This window comes from Anolis sagrei, chromosome 9, assembly GCF_037176765.1.
Source record: "Anolis sagrei isolate rAnoSag1 chromosome 9, rAnoSag1.mat, whole genome shotgun sequence".
In the NCBI taxonomy this organism is placed as follows: Eukaryota; Metazoa; Chordata; class Lepidosauria; order Squamata; family Dactyloidae; genus Anolis; species Anolis sagrei.
The window spans coordinates 213,498-226,302 of record NC_090029.1 but is presented as its reverse complement, the minus strand read 5'-3'; the positions used below and the strand labels follow the sequence as shown (position 1 = coordinate 226,302).

At 47.5% G+C, this 12,805-nt stretch overlaps 1 protein-coding gene across 1 annotated transcript in view; it reads left to right on the top strand.

Annotated features, from left to right (window-relative positions):
* The window catches only part of CCDC33 (coiled-coil domain containing 33), a 183,742-nt gene that overhangs the window by 77,177 nt on the left and 93,760 nt on the right, over positions 1 to 12,805 (top strand). Inside the window, exons 5-6 of the mRNA XM_067471185.1 lie at positions 266 to 399; positions 7,401 to 7,510. Coding sequence (XP_067327286.1) covers positions 266 to 399; positions 7,401 to 7,510 — 244 coding nt within the window. The remainder of the gene's footprint in view (positions 1 to 265; positions 400 to 7,400; positions 7,511 to 12,805) is intronic.

Sequence of the window (12,805 nt, the reverse complement as noted above, 5' to 3'; positions counted from 1 at the left end):
GTTCAAATGGTATCCAACCAGGTGTTTTGGACTTCAACTCCCACCATTCCTAACAGCCAATAGGCTGTTGGGAATTATGGAAGCTGAAGTCCAAAATACCTGGAGGGAGGGCCGAAGTTTGCCCAGGCCTGGACTGAACCCTATTCATTCTGCAGGAGAGATGCACCAAAGCCCAGCCGGGCCATATGGGTTAATACGGTCCTGCAGAGAGCCTGGACGCAAGTGGTTTGTGGGACTCACGTTTCCTTTGTGTCTCCTTTCCTAGCAAAACCATCTCGGATGAAGAGAACAAGCAGCCAGCGCAAGGGACGACGCACACGGCCACAGAGCCCTCGCACTCTCCCACGTGGGACGAGAAGGTGACCGTGGAAGTGGACTCCGCCAAGGCCGGAGAAGAAGGTGGGCAAACATTCCTGAACTATAAACCCTTGTTATGTTAAATATAATATAAGGTGGCTTAAAGCGCTGAGCTGCTGAGCTTGTTGACCGAAAGGTTGCAGGTTTGAATCCGGGGAGTGGCGTGAGCTTCTGCTATCAGCCCCAGCTTCTGCCAACCTAGCAATTTGAAAACATGCAAATGTGAGTAGATGAAGGCAAGGGTTCTCCATGCAGTCATGCCGGCCATATGACCTTGGAGGTGTCTATGGACAACGCCGGCTCTTTGGCCAAGATATGGAGATAGGCACCACCCCTAGAGTCGGACACGACTGGACTTTATGTCAGGGGAAAATCTTTACCTTTACTTTTTGAGCCGTCCCCTGCGACACATTGGTGTGGCCCAGTCTGTTTTGTGTGTGTATATGTTTGTGTATATGTGTATATATGTGTGTTTGTGTATATATGTGGTTTTGCGCATGTGTTGTAATGCATTTTTTGTTTTGTTTTTTGGCTTTTTAAGTCCCTTCTGCTGTGTTTTCCAGTGTTTGTATGAGTGATGGTCACTCGTTGGCCTGAGAGGTGTCTTGTGTCCAAATTTGGTGTCCATTCGCCCAGTGGTTTTTGAGTTCTGTTAATCTCACAAACGAACATTACATTTTTATTTATATAGACTAGCCGTCCCCTGCCATGCGTTGCTGTGGCCCACATGGGGGTTCTGTGTGGGAGTTTTGGCCCAATTCTATCGTTGGTGGGGTTCAGAATGCTCTGTGATTGCAGGGGAACTACAAATCCCAGCAACCACAACTCCCAAATGTCAAGACTCTGTTTTCCCCAAACTCCACCAGTGTTCACATTTGGGCGTATTGAGTATTTGTGTAGAGTTTGGTCCCGATCCATCATTGTTTGAGTCCACAGTGCTCTCTGGATGTAAGTGAACTACAACTCCAAAGCCAAAGGACATTGCCCACCAAACCCTTCCAGCATTTTCCATTGGTCATGGGAGAACTGTGTGCCACTCTTTGGCCAGGAAGACTAAAGACCTTGAAAAACTACAACTACCATGATTCCATAGCATTTTTTAAACTGAGTTAGAAGAGATTTGTGCCGGAGGCTCCTTCTTTGGAAGCTTTGAAACAGAGGCTGGATGGCCATCTGTCAAGGGTGCTTTGAATGAAATATTCCTGCTTCTTGGCAGAATGGGGTTGGACTGGATGATGGCCCACGAGGTCTCTTCCAACTCTAGGATTCTAGGATTCTATGAATTAAGAATATACTGCAAGTTGCTTCTGGTGTGAGAGAATCAGCCGTCTACGGAGATGTTACCCAAGGAGATGCCCGAGTGTGTCACCACCCTGTGGGAGATTTCTCTCATGCCCCTGCATGGGAAGCTGGAGCCAACAGACGGGAGCTCTTCCTGTCTCTTGGGTTCAAACTGCCTACCTTCAGGTCTTCGGGTCAGCAGTTCATCCGGCACAAGAGTTTAACCCAGTGGTTCTCAACCTTGCTAATGCCGTGACCCCTTAATGCAGTTCCATATGTTGTGGTGACCCCCAACCATAATATTGTTTTTGTTGCTACTTCATACCTGTCGTTTTAGTACGGTTATAAATCGTAATGTAAATATCCGATATGCAGGACGTATTTTCATTCACTGGACTAAATTGAGCACAAATACCCAATATGCCCAAATGTGAATGCTAGTGGGGTTGAGAGAGGATTCATTTTGTAATTTGGAAGTTGCAGTTGCTGGGATGTATAGTTCACCTACAATCAAAGAGCATTCTGAACTCCACCAATGAGGGACTTAAACCAAACTTGGCACACAGAACTCCCATGACCAACAGAAAACCCTGGAAGGGTTTTGTGGGCATTGACCTTGAGTTTACGAGTTGTAGTTCACCTATATCCAGAGGATTGCTGTGGATTCATGCAATGGTGGATCTGGACCAAACTTAGCACGAATACTCAATATGCCCAAATGTGAACACTGGTGGAGTTTGGGGGAAATAGACCTTGACATTTGGGAGTTGTAGTTGCTGGGAGTTATAGTTCACCTACAATCAAAGAGCATTCTGAACCCCACCAACAATAGAATTGGTTCAAACTACTAACACAAAATCCCAATGACCAACAGAAAATACTATGTTTTCTGATGGTCTTTGGCGACCCCTTTGACACTCCCTCACGACCCCCTCAGGGGTCCTAACCCCCAGGTTGAGAAACACTGGTTTAACCCATTGCGCCACTGTGGCTCCATTCCATAGCATTGACCCACAGTAAAGGAAGTGGTGCCAAACTGCATTAACCCCACAGTGTGATTGTTTTGTCTTTCTCCAATATTCTTCTTCTACCTTCCATTTCTGTCTCCAACCCGGAAGGGAAATGGGGGTGGAGACCGTTCCCCGCAGGCAGGAGCCACTTGCCTGGCTGAGCTGATCGTTGTTGTTCCAAGCTGAGCAATGCAATTTGGATCATTGCAAGAGCGCTAATGGCATTAGCGTTTGTAATTTGATTAACGTCGGGCGAAAGGACGCCGGGCTCCGAAACCAGTCGTCCGGCTTCATCCCATCCCGCTAATTCCATTACGGCCGCTGCTTAAGTGAAATAAAGCAGCGCTCGATGGACTCCTCTACCTGCCTCTGCCAGGAATGATTGAGAAAGGCCGGCTCTGGATCCTCTCAGGGTCAGGGCCTCAAATGGGGCAAATCTAATTTGGGGGAGGACTTCATTGACGCCAGCCACGGTCCCAGGCGCACTCCGCTCTGTTCTGCAGGATGGCTCTTGGGCTGCAATACATCTGTAGCCATTCAAAGGACCCAAATCAGAACACAGTGTTATTCCAGGTGAGGGATGGCCAAAGCAGAACGGGACCATTTAGACCCTTCCAACTGCCACGACCCCTCAATACACTTCCTCATGTTGTGGTGACCCCCAACCATATCATTATTTTGGTTGCTACTTCACAACGGTCATTTTGCAACTGATATGAATCAAAAAATAAATATCTGATATGCAGGATGTATTTTCATTCACTGGACCAAATTTGGCACAAATACCGGATACGCCCGAATTGGAATACTGGTGGGGTTGGAATTGATTTTGCCATTTGGGAGTTGTAGTTGCTGAGATTTATAGTCCGTCTTCAATTAAAGAACATTCTGAACTCCACCAATGATGGAATTGAACCAAACTTGGCATACGAAACTCCCACGACCAATAGCAAATACTGGAAAGGTTTGGTGGACATTGACCTTGAGTTTGGGAATTGTAGTTCATAGAATCATAGACTCCTCGAATCAAAGAGTTGGAAGAGACCTCCTGGGCCATCATCCAGTCCAACCCCATTCTGCCAAGAAGCAGGAATATTGCATTCAAAGCACCCCTGACAGATGGCCATCCAGGCTCTGCTTAAAAGCTTCCAAAGAAGGAGCTTCCACCACACTCCGGGGCAGAGAGTTCCACTGCTGAACGGCTCTCACAGTCAGGAAGTTCTTCCTCATGTTCAGGTGGAATCTCCTTTCTTGTAGTTTGAAGCCATTGTTTTGTATCCTGATAATAATAATTAATAATAATAATAATGTTTTATTTATACCCCGCTACCATCTCCCGCAGGACTCAGTGCGGCTTACAAGAGGCCGAGCCCAAATACATCAATAAAACACAACAACAAGACAACAATAAACAATAACCTCCATGGAAGCAGAGAACAAGCTTGCTCCCTCCTCCCTGTGGCAGGACTCTGCATTCTTACAGTTGCAAAAGAAGTTTTACTAAGTACATATAAGACACGTCTTCACACAGCGAGCTACAATCAGGAACTACAGCACAAAACAACAGTTTCTGAACATCTGCTTATCTGACTTTTGGCTGATCCTCCCTCTTCTTCCCAGCCAAAGAACACGTTATCTCATTTCTGTAAAGGTTACATTTTCTCTGCTTCAGAGAATACACAAAAGAGCAGAATAGAATCCATCTTGAAATACATCTCAATCCATCTTGAATTACATAGAAACACATTGAAAAACACACATGCATAACTAAATAATCCTGACAATTGGCAGTAAGAGCACCTAAAGCTTCAGAGAGCTTCTGTCCAAGCATTTCAAAGCTCTCTGCTTGGGTGGTGATGGCACGATCATCAGCATAGATGAAACTGTCAAATGATTGTCCATTGCAATAACACTAAAGCAATGCCATTGATTGTCACTTTCTAAAAAATATTGTGAAAGTAAACAGGGATCCCAACGTCCATCCGGTCCAGCCCCATTTTGCCACGACTGTGAGCAGCCACTTCTCCGGTGTCCTGATGTCTTCTTCTTCTTACTTTCTTAGGCGATCCCTCATTTTCTGAGGATGATTGTCTTCCAATATTCTTGTGGGTCCGTATGTGGCTGTGGAGCCCTCTTCTTGACCTGCATCTTCTTCCGTAGTGAGGGCATTGGTTTCCAGGTGGAAGGCGGTCTCGGTCGGGGTTGGCTTGACGCGCCTTCTTCCTCTTGGCACGCTTCTCCCTTTCGCTCTCCATCGTGCCTCTTCAAATTCTGCAGCACTGCTGGTCACAGCTGACCTCCAGCTGGAGCACTCAAGGGCCAGGGCTTCCCAGTTCTCAGTGTCTATGCCAGAGTTTTTAAGGTTGGCTTTGAGCCCATCTTTCAATCTCTTTTCCTGTCCACGAACACTCTGTTTTCCATTCTTGAGTTCGGAGTAGAGCAACTGCTTTGGGAGGCGGTGGTCGGGCACCCGGACAACGTGGCCGGTCCAGCAGAGTTGGTGGCGGAGGACCATCGCTTCAATGCTGGTGGTCTTTGCTGGTGGTCTTTGTTTGTCCGTCTGTCCTGATGAGGAGGGTGCCATCAAGAGAAAGCTTAATTAATGCAGGCCAATGAAGAGGGCAATGCCAGCTCAGTTCTAAAGCCTTCCCGTCTTCTGGTTTGAAGGGAGCCCCAAAGAATCCTCTATCCCAGCAAAGTATTGGTTTCCAGGGAGGATGTGGCAAATAAGGAGTTAAAAGTGTCTCTGGCCAAGAGAGAAGGGCCTTGTCGGGAGGCCAAGGCGGCCAAGGGAAGGCGAGATCACATTAATTTCTGTTGCCAACAAAAGTGTAATATTGGTGGAGGGCTGCCAACATTGCTGTGATATCCCGGAGTGTCACTGAAGTTGCGGAACAGCTTGAGTCTGCAGAAAAAATGAAGGAAGAAAGGAGGAGGGGAGGGAAAGGAAGGAAGAGGAAGGGAGGAGAAAGAAGAATGAAGGGGTTGAAGGAGGAAGAGGGATTGAAAGAAAGGAAGAGGGAGGCAAAGGAGGGAGGTGGAAGGAAAGAAAGGAGGGAAGAAGGAGAATGAGAAGGAAGGAAGGAAGGATAATGGGTGGGAAGGAGGTGAAAGAAAGGAGGGAAGAAGAAGGAAAAGGAGGGAAGGGGTAAGGAAGAAAAGGAGGGAAGGAGGAAGAAAGGAGGAAGGAAGAAAGTAAAAAGGAGTGAAGGAGAAGGAAGGAAAAGATAAGGGAAGGAGAAGGAAAGAAGGGGAGAAGGAAAGAAAGAGTAAGGAAGGAAGGAAAGGAGACAAGGAGGGAAGGAGGAAGGAAGGAAGGAAAAAAGGAAGGAAAAAAGGAGTGAAGAAAAAGGAGAAGGAAGAAAAAGATAAGGAAGCAAGCAAGCAAGGAAGGGGAGAAGGAAGGAAAGGGTAAGGAAGGAAAGGAGGAAAGGAGGGAAGGAAGGAAGGAAGGAAGGAGGGAAGGAAAAAAGGAGTGAAGAAAAAGGAGAACGAAGGAAAAGTTAAGGAAGCAAGCAAGCAAGGGGAGAAGGAAGGAAAGGGTAAGGAAGGAAAGGAGGAAAGGAGGAAAGGAGGAAGGAAGGATGGATGGAAGGAAGGAAGGAAAAAAGGAGTGAAGAAAAAGGAGAAGGAAGGAAAAGATAAGGATGGAAGCAAGCAAGGAAGGAAGGGGAGAAGGAAGGAAAGGGGAAGGAAGGAAGGGTAAGGAAGAAAGGAAAGGAGGGAAAAAGAAAGAAAGAATAAAAGAAAGAAGTGGAAAGAAACAAAGGAGAAGGAAGTAAGGAGGAAGACGGAAGGAAAGGAGAATGGAGGAGGAAAGGAAGTGGAAAGAAAGAAGGCGAGGGGAGATTGAGGGAGAGGGAAAGAAAGAAGGAAGGAAGGAAGGAAGGAAGGAAGGAAGGAAGGAAGGAAGGAAGGAAAGAAAGAAAGAAAGAAAGAAAGAAAGAAAGAAAGAAAGAAAGAAAGAGGGGGAAGAATGAAGGATGGAAGGAACGAGGGATGGGACGAAGAAGAAATTGTGTCTTGGTCCGGTTGTTGGCAGAGGAAATGCTGCTTGTCAGGAGTCTATTAGGAGCTGTTGCTGTGGAGATCTTTCTCGCCAGGGAGGTCATGGAGAATGCAAGTTGCTCTTAATGAAGAAGAAAACGAGGTTCTCTTCTTTCCTTGTGGAGAGCGGCAGGGATTCCTTTGAGTGGGACAAAGGAGAGGGGCAGAAGGGGGAGGCGGAGAGCAAGGGGGTCAATGAGAGGGGCCGGCAGGCAGCGTGGAAACAACCCACTCTTCCCACTCCGGGTTTCCTAATGAAGTCAGGCTCAAGGCTTGGAAATAATGTCAAGCTGTGGATGGTTGAATCCCTTGTGGATACAGAGGCCTGGATGTATTTCCCCCCATCCCCATATGTGTATATCTCAGGTGGGTTTGTATTATGAACACCTATCATCCACAGCAGACAGGCTGACGACTATTCATGGCAGGCTCCCCAAATGGGGAAGGATCCCAGTTCAGCACCAAGGACAGCAGCTCACCACACGGAAGATGATGATGATGATGATGATGATGATGATGATGATGACAAGGGTGGGTTTTCCAATGACAAAAGCAACATGGAATCCAAAATGAGAACATGAACAAGAAGCTCAAAGGCCTCTTGCTTGGGCAAGTCACACTTTCTCAGCCTCGGAGGAAGAGAAGGCACCTTCAACCTTGGTCACAACTGTTATAATTATTGCTTTCTGTTGCCTTTCTTTCCAGACATTTCCCTGACGATCGCGGACAAAGACACCAAGGAAGTCTTGGCAAAATACAACATCCCTGTGAGGTATCTGCGGCCCTTTCACCATTACCATTGCGCATTGGGACTGGTAAGTCTTATTAATTATGGGTTGCTATGAGTTTTCTGGGCTGTATGACCGTGTTCCAGAAGCATTCTCTCCTGACATTTCACCCACATCTATGGCAGGCATGATTATTGCTTTTGGAAACACCTATGACCACTGCACCCCACAAAAGGCCAGGAATATAAGCATACAGTTTATTGTAAAATTTATTTATTATTTATTTACCGTTTTTCTCTTCCGCCCTTCTCTTCACCCCGCAGGGGACTCAGAGTGGATTACAGTGTACACATATATGGCAAACATTCAACGCCAATTTTTGACATACAAACATATACAGACATACACAGAGGCTATTTAACTTTTTCTGTCGCTCTCATCGTCCATCTGCGACGCTGATGAAGCACTTCCGCATTCCCCGCATGCTTCCCCACTGGAATGCTTTGCTGGGGTCTTCTTTATGGCCTCATAAATCAGTTAATTTAGCCTCCCCACACTTTAAGGTGGTACCTTATTTTCCTACTTGACAGATGCAGCTGTCTTTCGGGTTGCAAAGGTCGACAACAGGCTACACAATTGGTTGGAAACCCACTCCAACCCAGACTGGATTCAAACCCATGACCTTTTGGTCAGAGTGATCTTAATGCAGCTGACACTCACTCAGCCCGCTGTGCCACAATCCCGGTGCTTATAAACACATTAAAAGAATATAAAAAGGCAGGAATAAGAAAGGAAGATATATAATCCAAAAAGGTTGAGCAACAGATGATAACTAAACAAAAATCTAAAAGTTCCAGAGGTGACAAGGTCCAGGAATAGCTAGAAATTACAGGTACAGCATAAGTCCACAAGCAAAAAGGTTTAACTAGTAAAATTTGAACAGAAGAACATGAACAGGAACGTAGGAAACTTCTAAACATCCAAAAACAAGGCTCGCTTTGAACCAAGAACAAGAGGAATCAGGCTCAGCTTCTCACTTTAACACAGCGTTGCCTGAACTGCCTTTAAGGTAAACAACTTGTTTGTTTATTTGTTTATTTTGGGCATTTCTATCTCGTTCTTCTCACCTCCGAAGAGGGACTCAGGATGGCTTACAGTAGGCAGTTGTTTTTTTTTTGGTCGTGTCAGGAGCGACCTGAGAAACTGCAAGTCGCTTCTGGTGTGAGAGAATTGGCCATCTGCAAGGACGATGTCTAGGGGATGCCCGGATGATTTGATGTTTTATCATCCTTGTGGGAGGCTCCTCTCATGTCCCTGCATGGGGAGCTGGAGCTGATAGAGGGAGCTCATCCGCCTCTCCCCGGATTCGAACCTGCGACCTGTCGGTCTTCAGTCCTGCCGGCACAGGGGTTTAACCCACTGTGCCACCTGGGGCTCATTAGATGCAAAAAAAAATAACTTAAATAACTTAAAACACAGACGATTAAACCCCATGAAAGCATTACGTCTCCCGTGAATTCCCCCCCCCCCCCGACTTTCCCATGTAACCTCTCAGACTGGTGTAATCTATTTTCGACTTTGATTTGTAAACAAAGACTTTTGTTGATCACTGTAGCCGCAGGTGGTTTCTCTCGGGAACCCTCCTTATCACTCAGATCTTCACTCGATTCCTTATCTGCTGTTGCTACTTCTGACTCCTTGGACCGGCCTTGAAGCCCTACACTTTCCAAACCAGTTTTGTCACAGAGAGGAATATGATTTCCCAGACCTGAATTCCCCACACTTTTTGGTACAGGAAAACCCACAATCCTCTCTAAATGATCTACAACAATTGAATTGTCCCATTACCCATCTGCCTGTATTTGGACTACATATTGCTTTGCATTAGGAGCTTTCCAGGTCCCAATCTTCAAGAAGGGAAAAAAGGATGACCCAAACAATGACCAATGTCCGGTCAGCCTCAGGTCGATACCAGGCAAGATTCAGGAAAAGATGGTCAAGGAAGTGGTCTGAAAACACTTAGAAAGGAATGCGGTCATCGCTAAGAGTCAATCCAAAACAAGTCATGCCAGACTCATCTGAACTCTTTTTTCGATAGAGTTACAAGCTGGGTAGATGCGGGGAATGATGCCGTGGATGGAGCGTGTCTGGATTTCCGGAAGGCCTTCTTGGACAAGGTCCCCCATGACCTTCTGGCAAGGAAACTAGTCCAAGGTGGGCTAGGCAAAACTACGGTGAGGTGGATCTGGAATTGGTTAAATGGATGAACCCAGAGGGTGATTCCTCCCAAGGCTTCCTCCTCTTCATCCTGGAAAGAAGTGACGAGTGGAGTGCCACAAGCAGGGTTCTGTCCTGGGCCCGGTCCTGATCAGGATCTCCATTCATGACTTAGAGGAAGGACCAGAAGGCATGATCATCAAGTTTGCAGACGGGACCAAATGAGGAGGGAGAGCCAAGACTCCAGAGGACAGGAGCAGGACTGAAAGGGATCTTGACAGATTAGAGAGATGAAGGGCCAAAACTAACACAATGAAGTTCAACAGGGACAAATGCAAGATACTCCACTTTGGCAGGAAAAACGAAATGCAAAGAGACAGAATGGGGGACGAGGAGGCCTGGCTCGAGAGCAGGACGTGCGGAAAAGATCTTGGAGTCCTCGTGGGGAGGAAGGGGAACATGAGCCAGGAATGTGATGCGGTGGCAAAAAAAGCCAATGGGATGTTGGCCTGCATCAAGAGGAGCCTAGTGTCTAGATCTAGGGAAGTCATGCTCCCCATGCTCTATTCCGCTTTGGTGAGACCATGTCTGGAATATTGTGTCCAATTCTGGGCACCACAATTCAAGAGAGATATTGACAAGCTGGAATGTGTCCAGAGGAGGGCGACTCAAATGATCAAGGGCCTGGAGAACAAGCCCTATGAGGACCGGCTTAAGGAGCTGGGCATGTTTAGCCTGAAGAAGAGAAGGCTGAGAGGAGATATGATGAGGGCCATGTATAATAAATATATGAGAGGAAGCCACAGGGAGGAAGGAGCAGATCAAGGGTCTGAAGAACAAGCCCTATGAGGAGCGGCTTAAAGAGCTGGCCATGTTTAGCCTGAAGAAGAGAAGGCTGAGAGGAGACATGATGAGGGCCATGTATAAATATGTGAGGGGAAGCCACAGGGAGGAGGAGGGAGCAAGCTTCCTTTCTGCTTCCTTGGCAATGGAACAATGGCTTCAAACTGCAAGAAAGGAGATTCCATCTGAACATGAGGAAGAACTTCCTGACTGTGAGAGCCGTTCAGCCATGGAACTCTCTGCCGGGGAGTGTGGTGGAGGCTCCTTCTTTGGAGGCTTTGAAACAGAGGCTGGATGGCCATCTGCCAGGGGTGCTTTGAATGCAATATTCCTGCTTCTTGGCAGAATGGGGTTGGACTGGATGATGGCCCAGGAGGTCTCTTCCAACTCTGTGATTCTATGATTCTATTATTCTACCCATTGGAAATAATGAACGATGCTTCGTTTGGCGAAAGGGAACTTTCCATGCATGCATCTGCATTTGGCATCCCTCCAGAGAGAGCCCTTTCTCCGAACGTTGAACCCCTTTCTCGTAATTCCAGGCTTAGGAACAAAACTGCCTTACGCAAGACGTGTTTAGTGGAAGTTCGCTGAGGTCAGGCCAAGGAAATGTTTATGTAACGGAGATAATCCTTGATGGGAAAAGGTTTGGGATTTTCAAAGGCTTCGCTTGGCAGAGAAATGCGCTCAAAGAAAGTCTGAGCTCTCAGGGCCTCTTTCTCAAGAGAGAGAGAGAGAGAGAATGGCCGCCCTTGTTTTCCTCTGATGATGAAAAGGACACACATTTTGGAAAGTGTGCCAAAGTGCAAGGTGCTCTCTTTTGGGAAGTGTCCTAAGATGCCGCATTAGTGCTTAGAGAAGGCAGTGATGCTGGGGAAATGGAAGGAAAGAGGAAGAGGGGGCGACTAAGGGCAAGATGGATGGATGGATGGCATCCTTGGAGGGACTGGGTTAACCTTGAAGGAGCTGGGGGTGGCCACAGCCAACAGGGAGCTCTGGTCCATGAGGTCACAAAGAGTTGGAAGCGACTAATGAATGAACAACAACAATATCAAATGAAGGAAGGCACGTTGCACTCCTGAATATTGGCTTTGTTGCCATGCAAGTCTCAGAATTCCTCACCAGCAGGAATATTAGGAGACTGGGGGTTGGTGCTCATCTCCATGTCTAAGCCGAAGAGCTGGCATTGTCCGTAGACACCTCCAAGGTCATGTGGCCACAGGCAGGATTGCATGAAGCACCGTTACCTTCCTGCAGAAGCGGTGCCTATTGATCTACTCACAGGTGCATGTTTTCTAACTGCTAGGTTGGCAGAAGCTGGAGCTAACAGTGGGAGCTCACCCCGCTCCCCAGATTCAAACCGCCAAACTTTTGGTCAGCAAGTTCAACAGTTCAGCAGTTTAACCCGCTGCGCCACCAGGGTGTGATGTGGCAGCCACTACGACTCCAAACTCAAGAATGGATAACGGGATGTTGGTGGGCAGGAAAAGAGATTGAAAGACGGGCTCAAAGCCAACCTTAAAAACTCTGGCATTGACACTGAGAAGTGGGAAGCCCTGGCCCTTGAGCGCTCCAGCTGGAGGTCAGCTGTGGCCAGCAGTGCTGCAGAATTTGAAGAGGCACGAAGAGAGGGCGAAAGGGAGAAACGTGCCAAGAGGAAGGAGTGTCAAGCCAACCCCGACCGGGACCACCTTCCGTCTGGAAACTGATGTTTCCACTGTGAGAGAAGATCCAGGTCAAGAAGCCACCTACGAACCCATCTTGGAGGACCATCATCCTCAGACTACGAGGGATCGCCTATGTAAATAAGTTTCCAACAGACTGCACAACCTCTGAGGATGCCTGCTATAGACATGAGTGAAACGTCAGGAGAGAATGCTTTTGGAGCATGGCCAGACAGCCCAGAAACCTCACAGCAACCCCGTGATTCTGGCCATGATGGCCTTCAACAACTCATAGAGAAGTCAATTTCTTTATTTTCGCCCCGACTCCAGCCAATGTTGAGAGACGGCTGCATAAACCAACTCAGACATACTCCTTGCATATTGCAAACTGTCCCGATGGAGTTAGTATAATGGCCATGATGGGAAACGCCACGCTGTGTGCAGACGTCAACAAGGCCGGTGGCTTCCTCCTCCTCTCGCATCCAAGGCCCCCTCTGACCTTTCTTCCTCCTCTTTTGCACATTGAGCGCATTTCCATTTTCAAGGAGAGTGCTTGTATCGACGAGGCCATAACGATTAGCTGCCTCCTGGTTGCTCAGAAGCCCATTTGCAGGTGCCGGCGGCCCCCACTGAGCCTCCCCGCTTGCTTTGATTCGAC